This window comes from Tiliqua scincoides, chromosome 6, assembly GCF_035046505.1.
Source record: "Tiliqua scincoides isolate rTilSci1 chromosome 6, rTilSci1.hap2, whole genome shotgun sequence".
NCBI lineage: Eukaryota > Metazoa > Chordata > Lepidosauria > Squamata > Scincidae > Tiliqua > Tiliqua scincoides.
The window spans coordinates 67865660-67884811 of record NC_089826.1 but is presented as its reverse complement, the minus strand read 5'-3'; the positions used below and the strand labels follow the sequence as shown (position 1 = coordinate 67884811).

At 39.2% G+C, this 19152-nt stretch overlaps 1 protein-coding gene across 4 annotated transcripts in view; it reads right to left on the bottom strand.

Moving 5' to 3' along the window:
* Nucleotides 1–19152, bottom strand: part of FRYL (FRY like transcription coactivator) — a 201887-nt gene that overhangs the window by 19814 nt on the left and 162921 nt on the right. For all 4 annotated transcript variants that reach the window (XM_066632998.1, XM_066632997.1, XM_066632995.1 and 1 more), the window contains 9 exons: nucleotides 17732–17929; nucleotides 15877–16038; nucleotides 14920–14994; nucleotides 14196–14372; nucleotides 10989–11192; nucleotides 8641–8811; nucleotides 2846–3099; nucleotides 677–881; nucleotides 384–533 (listed from right to left, as the gene is read on the bottom strand). In XM_066632998.1, coding sequence (XP_066489095.1) covers nucleotides 384–533; nucleotides 677–881; nucleotides 2846–3099; nucleotides 8641–8811; nucleotides 10989–11192; nucleotides 14196–14372; nucleotides 14920–14994; nucleotides 15877–16038; nucleotides 17732–17929 — 1596 coding nt within the window. The remainder of the gene's footprint in view (nucleotides 1–383; nucleotides 534–676; nucleotides 882–2845; nucleotides 3100–8640; nucleotides 8812–10988; nucleotides 11193–14195; nucleotides 14373–14919; nucleotides 14995–15876; nucleotides 16039–17731; nucleotides 17930–19152) is intronic.

Here is a 19152-nt window from a genome sequence, read left to right as displayed (position 1 = left end):
AGCAATATACATTACTTGAGTTAGACAAATACATAAGTTTACATCAGAAGATGTATCAATACAGGTAAACCTTAAAAATCTCCCTCATCCATAATTCTCCTCCTCCTCCTCCATAATTCACTGAACTATTAAACTCTCAAAATTTATTGAGATAGCTGACAAAGGCTCTGGACATATGAAAACTTCGCTCTCTGATTTGGAGGAACCACAAAGAATTAGGAATCATCACTGTCTTAGAAATTATGAAATCATTACATGTTGATTTGAAGATGTTTATATTGCTTATGTGATTTCTTTTTTTTTAATGGAGCAATTCTTTGAACATTCTGTACGTTGGTAGTAAGTCAAAGATTCAGACAGTGTAAATAAACATGAGATATTACCGTTTCAGCATCCACAAAAACCGTTGGGCATTCTGAACACATCATCATAACTTCCAGTGAACTTTTAAATTTTGTTCCAATTCGTTGTAGATTCTCACCAAGAAAACTGATGGATTCATGTGTTATAGCTCCAAACTTCCTTTGAATGGTCTAAGCACAATAAAAGAAGAAAAAAATGTTTACTAACAGGAGTTGACTTCCCTTCTATTTCTGTGTATTCTTTAGCATTTGTTTTGGCTCAACAGTGTTTGAACACAAAATTTATGCTCAATAAAGGAATACCTGATAGTTACCTGAAACAACCGAGAGAACACATGAAATGTATAAACAGCACAGGATCCATCTGTGTCTGACAGCATTTGATTCACATGGCAGCGCCAAGCTTCCTCCTCATCATCATACACCTGTGGTTGAAAAGCTGCCAATATGGCAGAAAGAAATGGGGAAGGTGGAGGAGATGCTTGTACTTCTGGAAAGCCATCTTGTTCTTCATCTTGACTGTAAACGAAACAAATGTAAGCATGTTATGCAAATATTTCAGAGCTTCTAACTAAATATACTCTTAACCATGCAACCTATGTTGTGCAAGATAGTTTTGCTAAATACCTAAACATTTCAAATATCCAACCAATGTTACAAAACAGTGCACACTTTTATATCCAAATGCCTCCCAAGTCTCAGATTCACACGTAATAATGAATTCTTCAGGTTCTGACACAAAGTGATAAGGCAATGGAAAATTACATTAGAAGGGATTTTAACAAATGTTTTATTTATGTCTCTTCACACTCACAACTAGCAGCCCAATCCTACTGAAATTGCCCCGCAGCAGTGCAGCTGGGCCAGTATGGTTTGCACTGTATCCCGCGGGGGAATTTTGCAGTCTGGAGCTCTCCTCAAGGTAAATCTCCTTGCCCTGGGAAAAGTCCAAGTTGAGGCCATGGTTCTAATGGATCTACACCTGATAAATTGCTGGCGTAGGCCTGGATGGAAGGCCTGCTGTAGTCCTGCTAAATGGCTGGTGCACATCCAGATGGATCCGTGTAGGTGGATCTGGCCGAGAAAGGAAGCTAGCATACAGTGTGCGCCAGCACTGTAGATCCTGTTCCCCTCTAGGAATTCGGTTAGCACATCTTTGCCTCCACCCATTACACCCCCATTCCACACACCCCTCCCCCTCTGCAGCTTAGCAAGGGGCTTTCCTGCTCCAGCGCATGCTGAGCCCTGCAGAGGCGTCAGCAGGACAGCGCAGGCCTTCCCACTGGTGCTGCTAACTCCTATGCTGTCACAGCGTTCTTTATGACACATTTGCAACAATCTGTACTGGCAGAATGCTTGCCCTGCCAGTGCAGAGGCACAATAGGATTGTACCATAAGTGAACCAGGAGCAGAAAAGGATAGAATTTGGAGAGGGGAGTGAAATACCATTGATCCATAAATCCAAGCCAAACACATTCTTCCAAGCTGTTGCCCGTTTTTTTGACCCAGTTTAGATAAATTTAAAGTAAAAAAAATTGTTACTCTGTTAATAACTACAATCGGTCCTCTTTATCCATGGGTTTGGAACCTACAGATTTGACACATCGTAGAATCTGAACCTGCGGCTAGAGGACAACCCCCCAGATGTGACTGGAAGTACCTTCCGATTGCACGCAAGAGGTGTTCTGAGGCCTGGAGTGGCTGCACAAGGCCTCTCCTGGCCTCAGGGGGCCCTCCCAGTGGTGTTTAAAGGGCACTTCTGGCTTTTGCAAAACACCTCCAGGACATGTTCTGAAGTCAGGAGAGGCCAAGCGCAGCCTCCTCAAGCCTCAGAGCACCTCCAGAGGCAACCAGAAGACACATCTGGTCACCTCCAGAGGTCGTCATGACCCAAACCTACAGATTTGTTTTGGTATCCATAAGGCAGGGGTACCCAGGAATGAATCCCCTGTGGATACTGAAGGCCAACCTGTATTTCTAAACCTATCTTAAAGATTTTGATGCCATAGTTAGGTTCAAGGGTTTGCACTGTTCAAATCCCCAGATTATTTAGTAAGAGAATAGTCCTAAGTAATGCATTATCTGTGGTATATCACAACTGGAGTTTGAGGCCGCCCAGATAGGACTCCAAAGTTCACTTGGTTTTGAATGACAAATGATTCAAGCACTGTTGGGGTTTGTAGTTTTGACTTACAACTGCAACTTTAATAGTTGACCTGCATGTCATTGCCAACAGTGGTATCTTTTGCATTTTCCACATTCAGGGTTTGACTAGAGAAGTATTATTAAACCTGCATTTAAACATTATGCTAGTGTAAATAAAAATAGTCCTAAAATTTAGAGTTGAATTCCAGAATTCCATTAGCAAGTACTAGTCACATATAGGATTGTCAAAGCTGCCAGTCTCTCTAAAAGCAAATACTGAGGGAGGAGACACTGATGTTACAATAACTATTCATGATTTCAAATCAAATGCATTTTACCTGGACAAACCAGAAAAATCAGCTTCTTCTTCTTCACATCTTTCATCCAGCTCCTTCAAAGCAAGGGTAACATCATCCTCACAGACTGATTCAGTGTAGCTCTCCGTAGCCGGATGCTCTGAAGTATCAGGAGCTTCTTCCAGTTCTAAGGGTTCTTGGCAACTTAAGGTCTCTGGCTGTTCTTGCAACACAAATGATCCAGTGTCTTCACTGGCTGTACTAACTTGTTCATCTTTTATAGGTGAACTGCCATCCTGCAAAGCAAACAGAATACAATTTATGTATTACAGAGGGAATGTTTGTATATCAAATACAGTAAGGAACAGAGTTCCAAAATACAAAAATTTGTTTTGCATTATCTAATTAACTTATTTTTTTTAGACTGTTAGGCTAACTGGGTAAACAGGCACTTTTTCAATTGGTGCTCCTCTTATATTTAGCAGGAGGAGAGTAACTTTCCCTTTTCACTCCAGCATAGTGCCTCTTCTAGTGGCTGTTTGCTGGGGGCGTTCTGCATTTTTTTTTTAAGGTTGTGAGGCCTTTTGGGACAGGGATCCATTTAGTTATGTGATCTTCTCTGTAAACCGCTTTGTGAACGTTTTTGTTGAACTATATAAATATTCTTAATATTATTATTATTATTATTATTATTATTATTATTATTAATAATAATAATATCTTTAGCGTTCAGTAAGCACAGGAAAAATTACTGCCCTAAGCATTAAGCTTCAACATTGAAAGCCACTGAACTTTTCCCCTTTCCAATTTCCTTAAAAAAAAACCTCTGAATAGATAGCCAAATGCAAACATACAAGTATAATCCTAAGTAAGGGGCTTTGTGTCTTTTGACGTCAAGCAAAATAATTATAATCTCATTTTTAATCTGGCATATTAAGCATATGCCTACTTCCTGACATTTATGCAGAAATGTACAAATCTAATGCATCATCTTAGCAGCTCTAGCTTTATTTCCCACAGTGTAAAAACTATATCATTACTTGAAACTGATTTACAATTTAGAAATTGAAAAACTTGAACTATTTCATTACTTTTTATTTCACAACCCAACTAGGGATACAGTCTATCACAGTCTAGGGATACAGTCATCTATTTTAATGTGGGAAAGTTAAGCACATTCCAGTTTTCCAATTGGATATTAATGCTTGGCTCTGGGCTGGAAGTCCTAGCACTTGCTTTCCTACAAGTTACCCTCTTTGCCAGATGCCAAAGATTCCTTATACCAAGACAGATTTTCTCTATTTAGTTTAGCACAGTATTCTCTGACACAGCAGCTCTCCAGATTCTTTTAACCTGGAGATTCCAAGGACTGAACCTGAGATCTTGTGAATTCAAATCATATGCTCAGCCACTGAGTTATTAACTCCCTAACCCCCATAGTTGTTAACTGATCTATTTTTATTTTATGTTTTACATATAATTGGATAGCTTTTCAAAACCAGTCTAAATGCTATACATGCCTTTTCTCGCAGATGGCGAGAACTTTTTCAGGCATTCGACTGCCCACCACTTTCAGGGTGGTGGGTGCGTGCACCAGAGAAAGAAAGGAAACTGCTACTTTGGCAGACTGACAGTGACTGCTCTCTTACAATCTTCCCTTACTAAACCGTAGTCAAGAGCAGCCGCTATACTTTTTGTTAGTGGAAAGAGGGCATCAAGAGTTCTCCCAATAGCTCAAGATATAGGACTTATAATCATTACAGGTTTTAAGAACTCTTTCCCAGTTTTCTGGATGTTCTCTGGGTTGAAACATAGAAACTTCAGGAAACTCCAGCTTGGTGTACAGAAAAATACAAGCAACACTGACAGCTTCAAAGTAATAAATAAGGAAAAAATCAAGGGAATTACTATGACAGTAATGGGGAGACAATACTGTCCTGTTAGATTAATATCATGGTCATGGTCCCACTACCGGGTCCAGAGCTGGATGCCCTCCTTCTACCAATAATTAATTAATAAGGAAAAACCTTCATGGTAAGTACAAACTCTGTTCATTTCTCTGGTGGTTGAGGAGAGCGCCTAGAGTGGAAGAGGATGCTGTTGCTCCTATTTAGATTGGAGAACCTTTTGAAGCACTCTTATGCTTTATGGCTGTACCAAGGCAATCATATCCAGTATACAATGTAAGATGCCATAGAAATCTTAAAGACTGCTTTGAGGAACATCAGTGCTAAAAACTGCAGGGTGACAACAGCTCTGGTGGAATATTGTTGTGATGCCATTTGAAAAGTGGGATGTAGGTCTTGATAGCATGGACAGATATCATGGCCCCCACAATGCAGAGTGGGGGGAGACAAATCTATTGCTTGCCTTCCTAAACCTGGTACTCCACGTAAAGTGAATTTTGAGCATCCTGAGTTCATGCCGCTCTTTTCCTCTGGGGCAAGAAGGGTTGGGGCGGAAAGTATTGCCTCCCATGATTCACGGAAGAAGTTTGCCTTTGAAATGAAAGACTGATCTATATGAGAATGACAACATTTCTGAAACATGCAAGGTGATTTTTGATGGATTAAGCACTTGGACAAAGACTTTTCTGCCCAGAGTAATGGTTGTGAAGAAGTCCACTTAGAAGAGAAACATGAGAGCACTTATTTTCAAGAGTTCAAACGGTTCCTTAGGGAAGACTCAGAGGACTTTGTGGAAATCCAAGACCAAGGAGGGGGCCCTCACCTGTGTAGAGGAAGGCAAAACTTTCTTAGAAACTGTTGAGGAAAAGGAAATATTCTTCCTTTGCACCATCTGAGGCAGGGATTCTAGGTTGTCCTGTATATGCAGTAGGTAGATCAAGGATGTCAAACATTAGGCCCATGGGCCAGATGCAGCCCCCAGAAACTCTTTAACCAACCCTCAGGCTATCTCAGCACCACCATCAGCTGCTGAGCTGTCACTGTTGAAAAGGCAGCCTACATGATAACTCGGCTCACCCATATCTTGAACATATCAAGATTTGCATATTTTCTGTCATTTGCAGTTAATGATTTCCTGAGAAAAAAATGCTTATTCCTGTCAAGACTGGATGACATCACTTACAGCCCTCAGCAGGCACCATGAATGCTATTCGATCCACTGTACAAAACAAGTTTTGACCCCCTGATGTAGAAGGTTTCTAGTTTTCTCTTTGGGGGGTGGAGAAAAGCTCTCTCTTTCACTTTCATTTTTGCTTGAAAAAGGCCAGATGGGGTGGAAAGAGCTCCAAGTGAATGCCTGTCTCAAGAGAAGGCAGAAAACTATTTCTGTGAATTTCTTAATGCCTTTGCTAATATTATAAATCCTGCTTCTTGAGCAAATGGAGAGAGATAACCCCCTATGGATGTCCTCCTGTACCAACACAAAAGAAAAAGCTGCAGCTATGAGTTTCTCATTGCTTCTAGCAAATAAGAAAGATGCTCCTGTGAATATGGGGGAGGGGAAAGAGTGCATGACCAGCAGGTGTTTATACCAGCTGTCAGAACCAGAGGCTAGAACAAGCAGTGCACACCAGACCTGGGATGTTAACACAGCTATACTTTTGAGCCCTTGAAGATTAACATTCATCTTTAGAATATACAGGTATAAGCTAATTATTCACAGATTTTTCACCCTGGTTTATCTCAACACTACTGGAAGGGCCTTTTAAATTAAAGAGAAAAAGTTGTTTAACAACAGCCTCCTTAATGTGAGAGAGGGCAGCTGGCTGACAATCCTTCAATCATTCTCTCTCCAGGCACTTAGAACAGCTTCATTCCAAACAAGCAACCCCTCCCTTCCCCCAAGCACATGAAAGTAAGATAATCACTTTGTATTCTTTCCCAGTGCTGCACTCTGGGTAAAGGAAGAGGTCGATGGCTCAGAGTAAAGTCTTTCTAAGCACCTGGAGACTGATTGATGGAGCCTAATGACTCTGTCTTACATCACAAAGGGATGCAAGGCTGTTTGTTTTTTAAATGGATTTGCTTTAATGTGATTTTTGCTATACACGTGAGTCCTGAAAACAGAACCCTCACAAATAATTAGACTCAACCTGTAGAACAGGACACAAGAAAATATGGAACAAAATTATGAGTGTGTCAAATCTGAGGGCCCTGGAATGATGTCTACAGTTTCCTTAGGCCTGATTTGTACGCTCAAACCAAAAATCCTGTACCTGTGATAAAACAGCAGGTACAGAGATATCCTCCCACTCCATGAATTATTTAATGCAAAAGTTATTTCTCCCCAAAAATGGAGCAACAGATTGCATTGACTACATTTGCATAGGTACTGGGTATACCACATAACATCAGACATGCAGTGGCAAATGTGAATACGCTTCTGACTTCTCACATTTACAGAATTCCTGTTTTTAGAGTATGTAATCAAGCCTTCAATCACAACAACAATATCCAAGGTCCCTAAACCAGAAACATCAAAGACTTTAGTGGTGATTGCTATCAGGGTTTGTACTCCAAGAAGCGCCAACAACTTCATACAAAATTTCCTTGACCAAAAGTATGTGAAATACTCCCAAGTGGTGCATAGATATTGCATTAATCCTGTATCAAAGTAGGACTGAACTCGCACTCATGGCAAATTTCAAAATCACAGTCCTTATTACATAGAATTCAAGCAGACCATAAGCATGAATACAAGAAAATCCTGACTAAGATTCAGGGCCCCCCCCCCATACCTAAAGACTTCTTGTGAATGTTACAGTACATAATACAATGCAGTCAAGTTAAAGCTCCAAAATCCTAGCTGTAGTGCCCACTTTCGAGCTCTGAATTCTCTATCAATCTTGTGCTGCTGCCATGCTACCACTTGCTGCTGCCACTCATGTCCTCATTTGACCAGTTTGCTAGGCAAAGGAAAAGAACGTTCCTTGCAAAGACCTGGCTACAGCAGGATGAAAGGTCCCGATGTCTTTAGATTAAATGGAGATGCTAAGCAGAATACATTTTTATCCATTTCATTTGACCCTTTAAAAAAAGGGCAGCATGGCCTCTCAAGAGGAAGATGCTCAGAGTGATAGCAACTGATTGTTTAAAAGTGTTGTTCCCTGCAGAGCAGCCCGATCGTAGCTTTTAATTTTCTCAGGAAAAGAAAACAGAATGTGTGGTTCACTATTCTTTCAAACTACAAAGGTCACATTAAAAGATTAACAATATTTGTTAAAAATATCAATTTAGAGATGAATTGCTTTGCTATTTTTATAGCTATTAAACCGTTCTGAATGTAATTGCAAGCATACAATTAAAATACTCACTGATTATCTTATTCTGCTACTGGAAATCTGGCTTACTCCACTCAGACATTTCATGTTCTTTTTTTTTTTCTTTTTCTTTTTAAAATGCCACTAGCATGTAGAAACCCTGTTCAAAAGGACTGGCTGAATCAACCAGCAGCTAACACAGCTGACCTGAGGTTCAAATATGAATCAAAGCACCAATTGCAAAGAGAAAGCAAATATGACGGGAGGGGAAGAAGACGTATTTGAAGGGAAATATCATAAGAAGGTGAATTACCACACCCAGAAAACATCTTACTTATTAGATTATTTTGCACCACAAAATATTCATTTTTAGCACTTCAAAAATATTTGTAACCTGTGGTGAACATCTTCAGTCCACCAAGGAATGATTAGTTTGTAGAAAACAGTTTCATCCCTTTATGCCACCATGACAGGTTAGAAATACTAAAAGTGAATTACATAATCAGCATAACAGATGAAAATTCTTTCGGAAAGAAAGGAAGCAACAAGCTAGTATACAATGCTAAAAAGATCCCAGATCAGCCATGCACCAGCCCACATTTCTCCCCACCTCAGGCAGCTGGTTGCTAGCATTATCTAGAGGGGAAACCTCCAAACTTGGAGTCTCAGATCTGAACTGAAGCACCTCTTCTGTTCCCACACTGCTAGTGGAGTCTTGAGATTGCAGCAATGACCCTGAATGATCCAGTACTGTGTCATCAGCAGCTGTATCACTGTTTAGCTAAGGAGACAAAAAAAAACAACTTTAAGAACCAAAGGAAGAACCTACATGTCATTATGCACATCACAAAGGAAAATGCAAATAAAGTTGTACACTCGATATGCATTAAATCTCCACCTTGTGCATATCTATCATGTAAATGTGAAGAAATTTACATTTACATTAAAGGATAGGTTAGTTCAAGCACATTGCTTGAACACATTCCATTTCTGAAAACATACGCTACAGTTGTTTGAGTCTGTACTGCTCTCCCAAACATCAGCTCACACATCTAAAGGGAACCAGTAGAAGGAATGCTGTTTCTATGGCTATCTTCTTCACATGAGCTCTAGGCTTTCTAGGGTAGACTAAAGAGTGCTTGCTTTCTTCCAAGATAATTTCCTTGCTCCTGGATGTATATGACAAGCACTGAACTGTTGTCCAGATGTTCACTAGAACAAGCCTTTTAAATAAACAAAAAATAGACACCAGTGTTTCAAGTCTTCAAAACTAAATGCATAATGGGACTTAACACTACTAAGGTAATTAAAGACCTATTCTTCACACAACTTGGAAGATATGCCATTTGTTCTCCCTAGTGATAAGCAGCCATGGAGTCATATCACCACACTCTTTCACAGCAAATACCCAGATTCTGTGGGCAAAACATAAGACATTCATAAGGGCACTGCTTTTCTTCTGTGAGTAACATATTTGGCTGCCACAGAATCATCACCAAATACAATATTTTAATTTGTAAATAAAATCATGCATTAGCTAGCTTCCAGAGAAATGGCATAGCTAGCTTCCAGAGAAATGGCAATTATTTCTCTGATTGATTGATTTTCTAGGTTGTACAGTTACTTTAATCAGAATTCAGTTTTTTCGCCATCTTTTAAAACTTACGCTTAAAAATGATTAAAACTTAAGATTCTGCAATCTATAGTCCAACCCTAAGCTCCTTGCCTGCCCTGCAGCACTGTGGCACTGAAATGGCCACCACTGTATCCTGTGGAGCTGATGAGCCAGTGGAGGTCTCCTTGGTGTAAGGAAACATTAGTTCCCTTAACCCAAGTCACCCTAGAGACCCTATGGGTCTACTTGGATTTGCAACAACAAAATCACTTGCACAGACTTGAGAAGGCTATGCAGGGCTTTCAGACACAGGGATAGGATGCGGTGGCAGCCAAGGTTGCTGTTCCCACCCCCCTCCCAGGCCTGAACTACCCCCCCCGGGCCGCCCTCCCCCTGTCCAGAAACACCCTCTCTCTGCCCTGTTTCACCCTCCCTAAAGCCTCCCCATGATGCACTTGCCCCCCGTTGGTGGACAACTCTCGAGTGCCAGTGGGCGCCAGTACAGGCCTCACTGTCAACAGCACTGGCCTCTGCGCGGTCACAATGTTCTTTACATCACGTTCGCGACTGAGCGCATGCCCATTCTGCCAGTAGTATCTAGCATAGGATCAGGTCCTGAATGGTTGGTTGGCAACCTTCAGTCTCGAAAGACTATGGTATATGCCTACAGCACCTGGTATTCCCAGGCGGTCTCCCATCCAAGTACTAACCAGGCCTGACCCTGCTTAGCTTCTGAGATCAGACGAGATCAGGCATGTGCAACTGGGAGGCAGACAACGGTCCTGAATGACCTAGTTTATTTTAACATTTCCCATTATGATTTATATGCTTCTCTGAATTTCAAAAATTATCTTAGATAAAACCCTTCTACAGCCAATAATTATTTCTCCAGTTATGAAAATGATGGAAGGTCACCTAGCAAAAAAGAGTTACTTTTACCACTAAAGTAGGTAAAATATTCAGAAAAACATGAACACTGTTAAACTACCACCACGAAATCCTCATGTGTGTGGCATGGTATTGGCCAAGACTATTCCATATCACATTATGTCTTTAAAAGAAGAAAAACATAACACTGAATGCAGTTCAATGAACTCTGCAGGGGAAGATTCATCCACAGGTTGTGTAAGAATGGCACTTCATGAATCATACCCATTAGCTGCAATCAGAAGAACTAGAGATAGCTAGTCAGCTATACAAACACTTCCCATTAAAAAAGAAACCATGAGAATTTGAGACAATATAACAAAATTAATAAACGACATAAAGCTGACAAACTATTTAAGTGAACATTTAAACAAAGAGGGGAAAGAATTTTATCCAAGAACAATGCGTTGTTTTACCATTTGTGACCGAGATAATATCTGACTTGCAGTTAGGGCTGCTTCTTCTTCAGAGGATTCATCAGTATCTTCCTGATTGGTCAAGTTCAAACTGGGTGTGCTACCAGAATACTGATATTCTTGGAGAGACGGTGTATCTCCCTTGTCAATACTGTCTAAAGAGCGTCTGCGGACTCCCCAGTTGAAGTTGTCCATGCTTTCACCCTACAAAAAAAGATGACTTATTCTAAAGTTCTCAGAAAATACATAATACTGAAAGAAACACAGCAACACAAAGCCACACAAATAATTCATTGTGAGCAGAGTTTCAATCAGCCCTTTAAGTTAATTGGATATTTAAATTCAACCAATGTTTTTTATATTCAAAGGGTTTTAATACATGGCAAAAACTATTTTGTTAATGTTCTATTTCTGATACCTCATGTCTGGAACTTGCTCAATGTATTGTCGTCAATAACCATATATCTTAGCAATATGAGATATCTGACTGTCAAGCACAGACAAATACACCACAGATGACAACAGATGAAACAAGCCACTGCACCAGGCTGCAACTTACCTGCAGCTCCTGGTTTGCAAAAAGAAAAACACACATAATTAGAACGAGGACAAACAGATACAGATACTTTATAATGGGAGGCATTTTCTATTATGTATGCTTGCCAACAGAAGAAGACTGATTCAAGCTCTGAAAAGCTTTTGCCAAAAAACCTAACCCTTAATTTTCTTCATGTTTTAGCAAAATTAGTAAAAACACACTTATGAGACAAACACTTAAAACAAGATGACTATGGTACATTTTTTTCAGTGTTAACATAAATTAAAACTAATCATTTCATGAATTGCTTGAGGTTAACATAGATGATATCTTAAACTGATTTTATCTACATTTACTTGACAAAACATACAAGGCATTCTTTATTCACAGTGCAGGAAAGCATAAATGTTTCAGCTAGTCAGTCTCAAGAAGAGTTCTCAAAACATGAATATATTTCTCATTCCTGTCGGAATATCAGTTGACTTTACAAAGGAAAGCACCTTGGGACATTCTGATGGTGAATATCTTAATTGTAGCTCATCCACATTCCCCTTGATCCCTAAAATCCAAGCATTCCATTACCAATCTAGAATTCTAAAATATCTCAGTTCCATGTTTCTCAAACTTTCTGATCCCCCCTACTTCCTTCTAAATATACTCTACTATCTGTATCCACTTCCTAATGTAGGGGTAGAATCCAAAGAATGTCATAAGAAGAAATCCCAAAATCCCTAATGCACGCACATAAACTTTTGGGTGAGTATATGTAACTCTTTGGATCTCACTACTAAACGATCAGAATTTCAGTTCACTAGGCCCTCTTCATTAACAAAGATCAGAAAAAGGAGACTCTTTAGATAAAGCAAAATCCTACTCCAGACAAGGAATCCCAGGTTGGTTGGTTTCTTTTCTTTATGCACAAATCTGCCATACATATCCCTAGGGCACGCCATATTGTGTCCAAATCTAGATTTGAAGGATATTTGGGTAACTTGACAAATGGATATTCATAATGATCACATGCTGGGAAACAATGCAAATTGGACCATAGTAGTCCATACATTCAAATTTTGGTTTAATATTTGGTAATGACATCTTTGTTCAGAAACTGTGAAAGTCTATCCATTCCTCAGCAAGAGTTTTTCTGTATTTCATAATTGTTATAAAACATTTATTTATTGAGGTGTTTTTTTTCAGAATTACATTTTCCTTTTAAAAAAGACCCTAATACATGTCTAGAATTTCTGTTGGTAAACTGAGCCCTTCCTTCTGAGATGGTGAATTCTCAGAGTGAAACAGGTTCCAGTGGGACAAAGTTGTTGGCTCTGGACTTGCCACTGATGGTATTCCCATTGATTTGCTATTATTTGCTGCAAAAGTTTGGGGACAGACAGGCACACAGCAACAGACACCACTCCCAAGGCTTGGCAAAGGGAGAACAGCTTGTTTTTTTCCTGTTGAACCCCAGCTGGAAAGGTGGACATATCTACTAATCATACACCTAAGAAAACGGCAATTGCTCAGTCAAACTGACAACACTTTGTGCTCCTTGCTCCAGCTTCTAATACACCCACAGCAAGCTCTTCTCATACTTGGAGGAATATGGTCTGTTATCCTACACTCAGCTGCCACTACATGTGTCTAATAAGCCCTTTCTTACTAACTTTATTTTTTATCTAATTATTTAAATCTTTGAAATGCCATATTGTACAGTGCCAATCCTTGATCATGATTTCCATGCACTGCAATAATACCTTGTATACTGGAACAGTTACATTTCACTAATTTAACAACAAAAATGCAGATAAAGATGACAAATGCACTATGAAATCGGATACCATATGAATGATTAAAGGTCAAAGCAGTTCCAACGTAAACTTTGTGCTAAGATAATACTACAGAGTAGTGTGAGATACCACTGCATTTAAAATGCTCAATGCCACAGTTGTTGCTCCAGCTTTGATAGGAGCTTTGGTAACAAAGGTCATAATTCATGCTCTGTATACAGTTTCATTCAACAATGGTTTTCGATCACTCCCCAACTACAAATGATTGAAGTAACATGCAAGATCCAATATGGAATGGACAAAAACTCAGTGCTTCAATCAGTATTTCTACATTAGTCTTCGATCAAGAAAAGAAAGAGCAGCTCAGCAGCTCATTTTCCTTCCATAAGTTCCAGAAAAATGTCAAGTTAGCAGCTACTATGAGACAAAACACTTAAAGCAGCAATTTTCAACCACTGTGCCATGGCATATTGGTGTGCTGCAAATGGTTCACAGGTGTGCCATGGGAGTTTGGGGGAAGGTCATTTATTAGTCAGGCTATTGGAAGATGCGAGCCCCCCACCAGCAGTGCAGTATGCCTCGTCAATTGTCAAAAAACTGATGGTGTGCCTTGACAGTTTTAGCACCTTGTCAGTGTGCTGTGAGTTGAAAAAGATTGAAAATCACTGACTTAAAGTATGCCAAAGAGCAACTCTGGTTGCAAACTCTGGTTGAGCTACACCCCTGGCATCTCAATCCGGCTATCAAGTAGTATTTGCTGGATTTACCCAAGCTTTCAATGATTTCTACAAAAAATAAATGACTGAGTTCCTGAAATTGTCCTTTCTTGAAGATAGACTTGTGAAAGATTCCAAAAGCAGAACTGCCATAATACCAACTTACCTCTGCATCTTCCAACTCAACATCTAAAAAGTCAAAGTCTTTAAATACTCCAAACTGTTGTTCACTGGTGTTATCTTCCACAATTACTTCCTCCTCCTGAATTACTTCTTCTGTTGCTGAAATAAGGCTAGTTTGTTGATCCCCAACTTCTAAATCTTCATTAGAAGAAAACACAACCTAGGAAATTACAGCAATAATTACACATTTTAAACACATCCAGATACTGATCATGTATCTCAGAAAGACTGGGGAATAAGCTGAGGCAGCTTTGGGTCAAAACTAGATGTTACTTTAAGTATTTTATTAATACTGTAATTAAGTATTAATTAGCAGTAGCAATTAAAGTAGCAGTCTGATTACCCCCCCTCCCCACAGATCATAGACTTCAGGAGTGCTTTAACTCTTTGCCCTGCCACAGTTCCAATCTAGATTTCTATCCACCCCACTCCATAGCTACTACCGCTGGGGAAAAAGCTCCCGTTTATGCCAGTGAAGTAGGACTTTATTCAGCTTCTATTTACTGAATAAAATCCAAGTGTACTAAGCCCCAATTATGTGCTTAAAATAATGCCTACTTTGACATTTAGAACCACATCAGTCACCATCAGATGTTAAAAATATTTGCAATCCGACAAATGTTTTCGAGTTTAAAAATTTTTTGAGAGTCATATGTTAGAACAACATGAGGGTCAAGTAATTTCTTCTGGATTCTAGAACTACTTACAGATGGGTTCTTGGGAAGACCCGATTCTGGACCACACAAAGAAAGCACATTCATCAGCTTCTCTCTGGTTCTTCGCTGGAAGGAAGGAAATAAAATATAAAACAGTAAAATTAGTTCAGTTAATAATAACTAACTAACTAATAATAATAAATGAATAACAGTAAAATTTTATAAAACTTTTGACAATACCAGCATCTTTGATTTGACCAAAGAGAAAATATTTGATTTTCCTTGGCTACATTTTGCAGGAACGCCTCAAAAATCCCATATCTGAGCCGTGCTTGTTTATTACCAATGCATACTACTTTTACTAAAAACATGCTTTCACAATTTCAAGACATATGGAATGAGAGGTTACCAGGGATGTGTTCCAGTCACTGAGCCCAAGTTGCAAGTCAAGTTGCGAGTCAGCTACCCCTCAAACTCACAAGTCATAGCACATGACTGTTGCAACTTCTATAGGTTCAAACTTGACGCAAGCAAAATTTTGAGTCTTTTGACTTGCAAGTAGAGTCATTTTGAGAAACAAGTTGTGAGTCAAGGGCTTCAAGAGCATGAGTTCACAGCCAAAAACAAAAAACCCTTAAGCCTTCCTCCTCCCCTCAACGTTTCCCCCAGTCCCTGCATCCTGGAACCAACCTACCCTCCAACCTCCAACCACCATGTCTGCTGCTGTTGGTCTGCTGTTGGTTTCCGGTTCACCCACAAGAACTTTGGACAACAATGAAGCAGCGAAAAAAGTAAGCAAGAACACACATGCACAAGCAAAAGAGAGTTGGGACATCAGTTGTTTCAAGCCCAGACGCTTTTTCAGTGTAACTGGACACAAGTCGTGAGTCAAGTCAGGGTCAGTGACGTCCATGACTCAAGTTATCAAAAACAGCGTTTTTGCGTGACTCGAGTTGTGTCAAAACAAGTTGAGTGCCCATCCCTGGAGGTTACTTTCATGTAATGTACCTGAGATAACTGTGGCCTTTTCCAGCTGACAGGCACCAAGGCATTGGAATTGGATCCTGAGGAAGTTGAGGAAGTACTCCTCGTAACAGCAATGACTTTTGGCTTTCCATTTCTGCCAGCAGCACTGTGCTGATCACCATACTTGTTTCCAATAATTGGTGTCTACAAAATGAAGAAATGTTTGTTTGCAGTTCAGACTCTTCGGTTAAGCATGTCACTGTCATGGTGATATGCATGATAGGGTTAGGGTCATTAGTGAACTGCAGAATAAGATGTGGCGTATACAAGTACTTTGGAGTGACATTGATAGGTAGAAGAAAACATGTTAAAACAGTTAAAAGTATTTTGGGTTAAGTGACATGGCCGAAATTTTAAACAAAATTCTAATGTTTCACCCACTGCTTTGGTGGGCTTCCTCAGAGGCTGCAGTTTTTAGTGACTCCCTCAGGCACTGGAGCCTAGTGCTCAACTGTTCTTCTGTAGGTTCAGAATGATTACCTACTGCATTAAGAACCTCACTATCAACTGTAACCAATTCCTTACTTTCTGTGTAGTAACATTCTTTGGGGCTGGCAACCCTGCATCATGTTCTCGCATGGTCTCTTTCTTGATCATGTGTATTTTGGCACTTAGCCTGAAATACATTTCACCGTTTTAACACAGATGCCAGCCATGAAAGCCTTAGTATATTTATCAGAAGAAAACATACTTAGAACTTTATCACAGGATAAGAAGATTTATTGAACACTGTAGTCCAGCGGTTCCCAAACTTACCATGGTCATGGCACCCTGTGGTCATGGAGCCTTGTCATGGCAGTGCGATCAACTGGCTCTCCTGGGTACTGCCCTCTTGAATTGCACATAATGTCACATGTTTCAAGATGGCAGTGCCCATCTCTTTCGGGTGCTGTCATCTTGCATTGCACAATTAAAAGTTGGCAACACTGGAGAGAACTGGAAAGGCCACCAGGGAATCCTATAATACCCCTGTGAGTTTGCTGCAGGGCCCTTGGGCAATGTGGCACACAGTCTGGGCACCACTGCTGTAGTTCTAAATGAAAAGATTTTTCAGAAGCTTTTTTCTGTAAAGTGTTAACATTTTCTTTGATTTTGTGGACAGAGTGCTTATTAACGGGGATTGAAGATTTATGTGATATCCTGTTGCAGCAAAGGTTGGTATCTAACGAAACATGCAATTGCTTCTGCACGCTGAAGACAACTTTGGGCTTATATAGCAACATGCCATGCAACATGGTTAAACACTTTCGAAACTGAAAAGATTCTCCACTGCAGACCCCCATACTAAATCAGGAATAACTTCTGAAAGAAAAGGAGTTAAAAACCTCACTGCACATTCCCAGACTTCTGAATGTATCTGAAGTAATTTGTTGGATCCTAGCTCCTGTTATTACCTTATCATTAAAAAATGCAGGATATTTGATGGTCTAAGTATAAATGCAATATTGTATATAAGCCATATAATTAAAAGTTTGCATCATTTATTTCTAGTATAGTAAACTATTCAGGTATTAAGTTACATAATATTTACTTTACTTTTCCAAACTGAATTTCAGCATAGAGGCTTTGATCCAAAGAGTTGCTTTGGCATGGCCAAGGCCTTAGTTATGCCCAATGGAATCTTTGACATGATCATTTGAGTTATCATGATCCCAAATCACAAACTGCTTTTCAAATTTTTAAATTTGAAAAGCAGTTTGTGACACATGGCATGGGAATCTGTCACTCATAATAAAAACCAAAGATTCCACTGTGCACACCTTTGAGTATGCACCAAGCACATCTATGGATTCAAGTTAGCAAACAAAATCTTATACTTTAGTTAAGAGGTCCTTACCTCTGATATGTCAAAATGAAAATCTAAGGTTTTTCCAGGTAGTTCTTTGGAGACATTATTAAAAATTTTTGTGAATGAAATTTCAGGAGAACTTATATCGCCACCATAAGACTTTGGAATATCATTAGGTACAACAAGACTTGCTGATCTGGATACCACCAGTTTCAAAATATTAAGAGCTTCCTTCCAGTATGGACTCTAAAACAGGAGAAAGAAAAGAATACACACGATTGTTAACCACAGTAAACACAGAATGTGAACAGATTGAATTCACATGAGAAGACTGTCCTCCTTAAAACAGGAATATGATCTGCATTAATTATTAGCAGTTAAGGAAAACTGAAGAATATATAAATATAAATTCTATAACAATCAAGTTAAAATAGAAGATTTGTGAAAGTAGCCACATAAGAATCTCAAGACTGAAATTTTCATAATACATGAAGTTTACCATTGACTGCCAGGAATGTTGACAAATACCAAGTGTTCATGCCATAATATTGAAAATCATGTAATGATGGCAAGTTTTATTTAGTCTTCTCAGAATTGCACTATATATTTTTCAGAAAGAAAAGTTTCCTCACATATAAGTGCCTCTAATCTACAATGTCTTACACAACTGTTTTAGCATTCAAGCACCTTTGCTATAGTCAGTCTGAAATCACCTAATTTGTTAATAATGATACGCTCACAACGTGACAGCTTGAATAAATGGACTTTTGCCAAAATTGCTGCTTCAGTCGTTCCACTGCGGTTTTAAAATTATAATAGTTCCACATGGGGTGAAGCTTCCCTATGCCTCTTGTAATCAGAACAAAAGGAAAACACAGCTAGATGAGTCTGAGCTAAGTGCACTCTCCTTTATTTTGTTGTGAAGAGCTTCAAAATAGTGAATTCATCTAACTGAAAGGTCAGTGATGGGAAGAAAAAAAAGCAAAAATCAGACAACGAGAGGTAAAGAAAAAACAGAAAAAGTAGCACAGCAGGGATTGCTTCTAAGTTGTTGGAAGATCTTAGAATTTTACTTGATTGCAAAAACCAACTTTAGATACAAAGAAGTCATAATTAACTAGATCCTTTTATCACAGTATGCTTTGTACAGTCACCAAAAAAGCAATAAGAAATTAAAAGAATCAAAATCTTTTACTCAGAAATATAAACCCAGAATGGGGTAGTTCAGTATTACCCTTTCGGTGTTCTTTAATCACCAACATAAATTAAGCACATATTAATCCTGTTATCAAAAACAGATGGTACCCTGCTATTTTAATTGTATTTATTCAACTTTCTCTTTACTTTCACTAATATGTAAATTACTAATCTTCAATGCAGTTAATGTATTGATTAAAAATATAGCCAATGACAAAAGAGACTCTTGAGCTTCCACAGGGAAGGTTAGAGGTGAATGGAACAGATGGCAG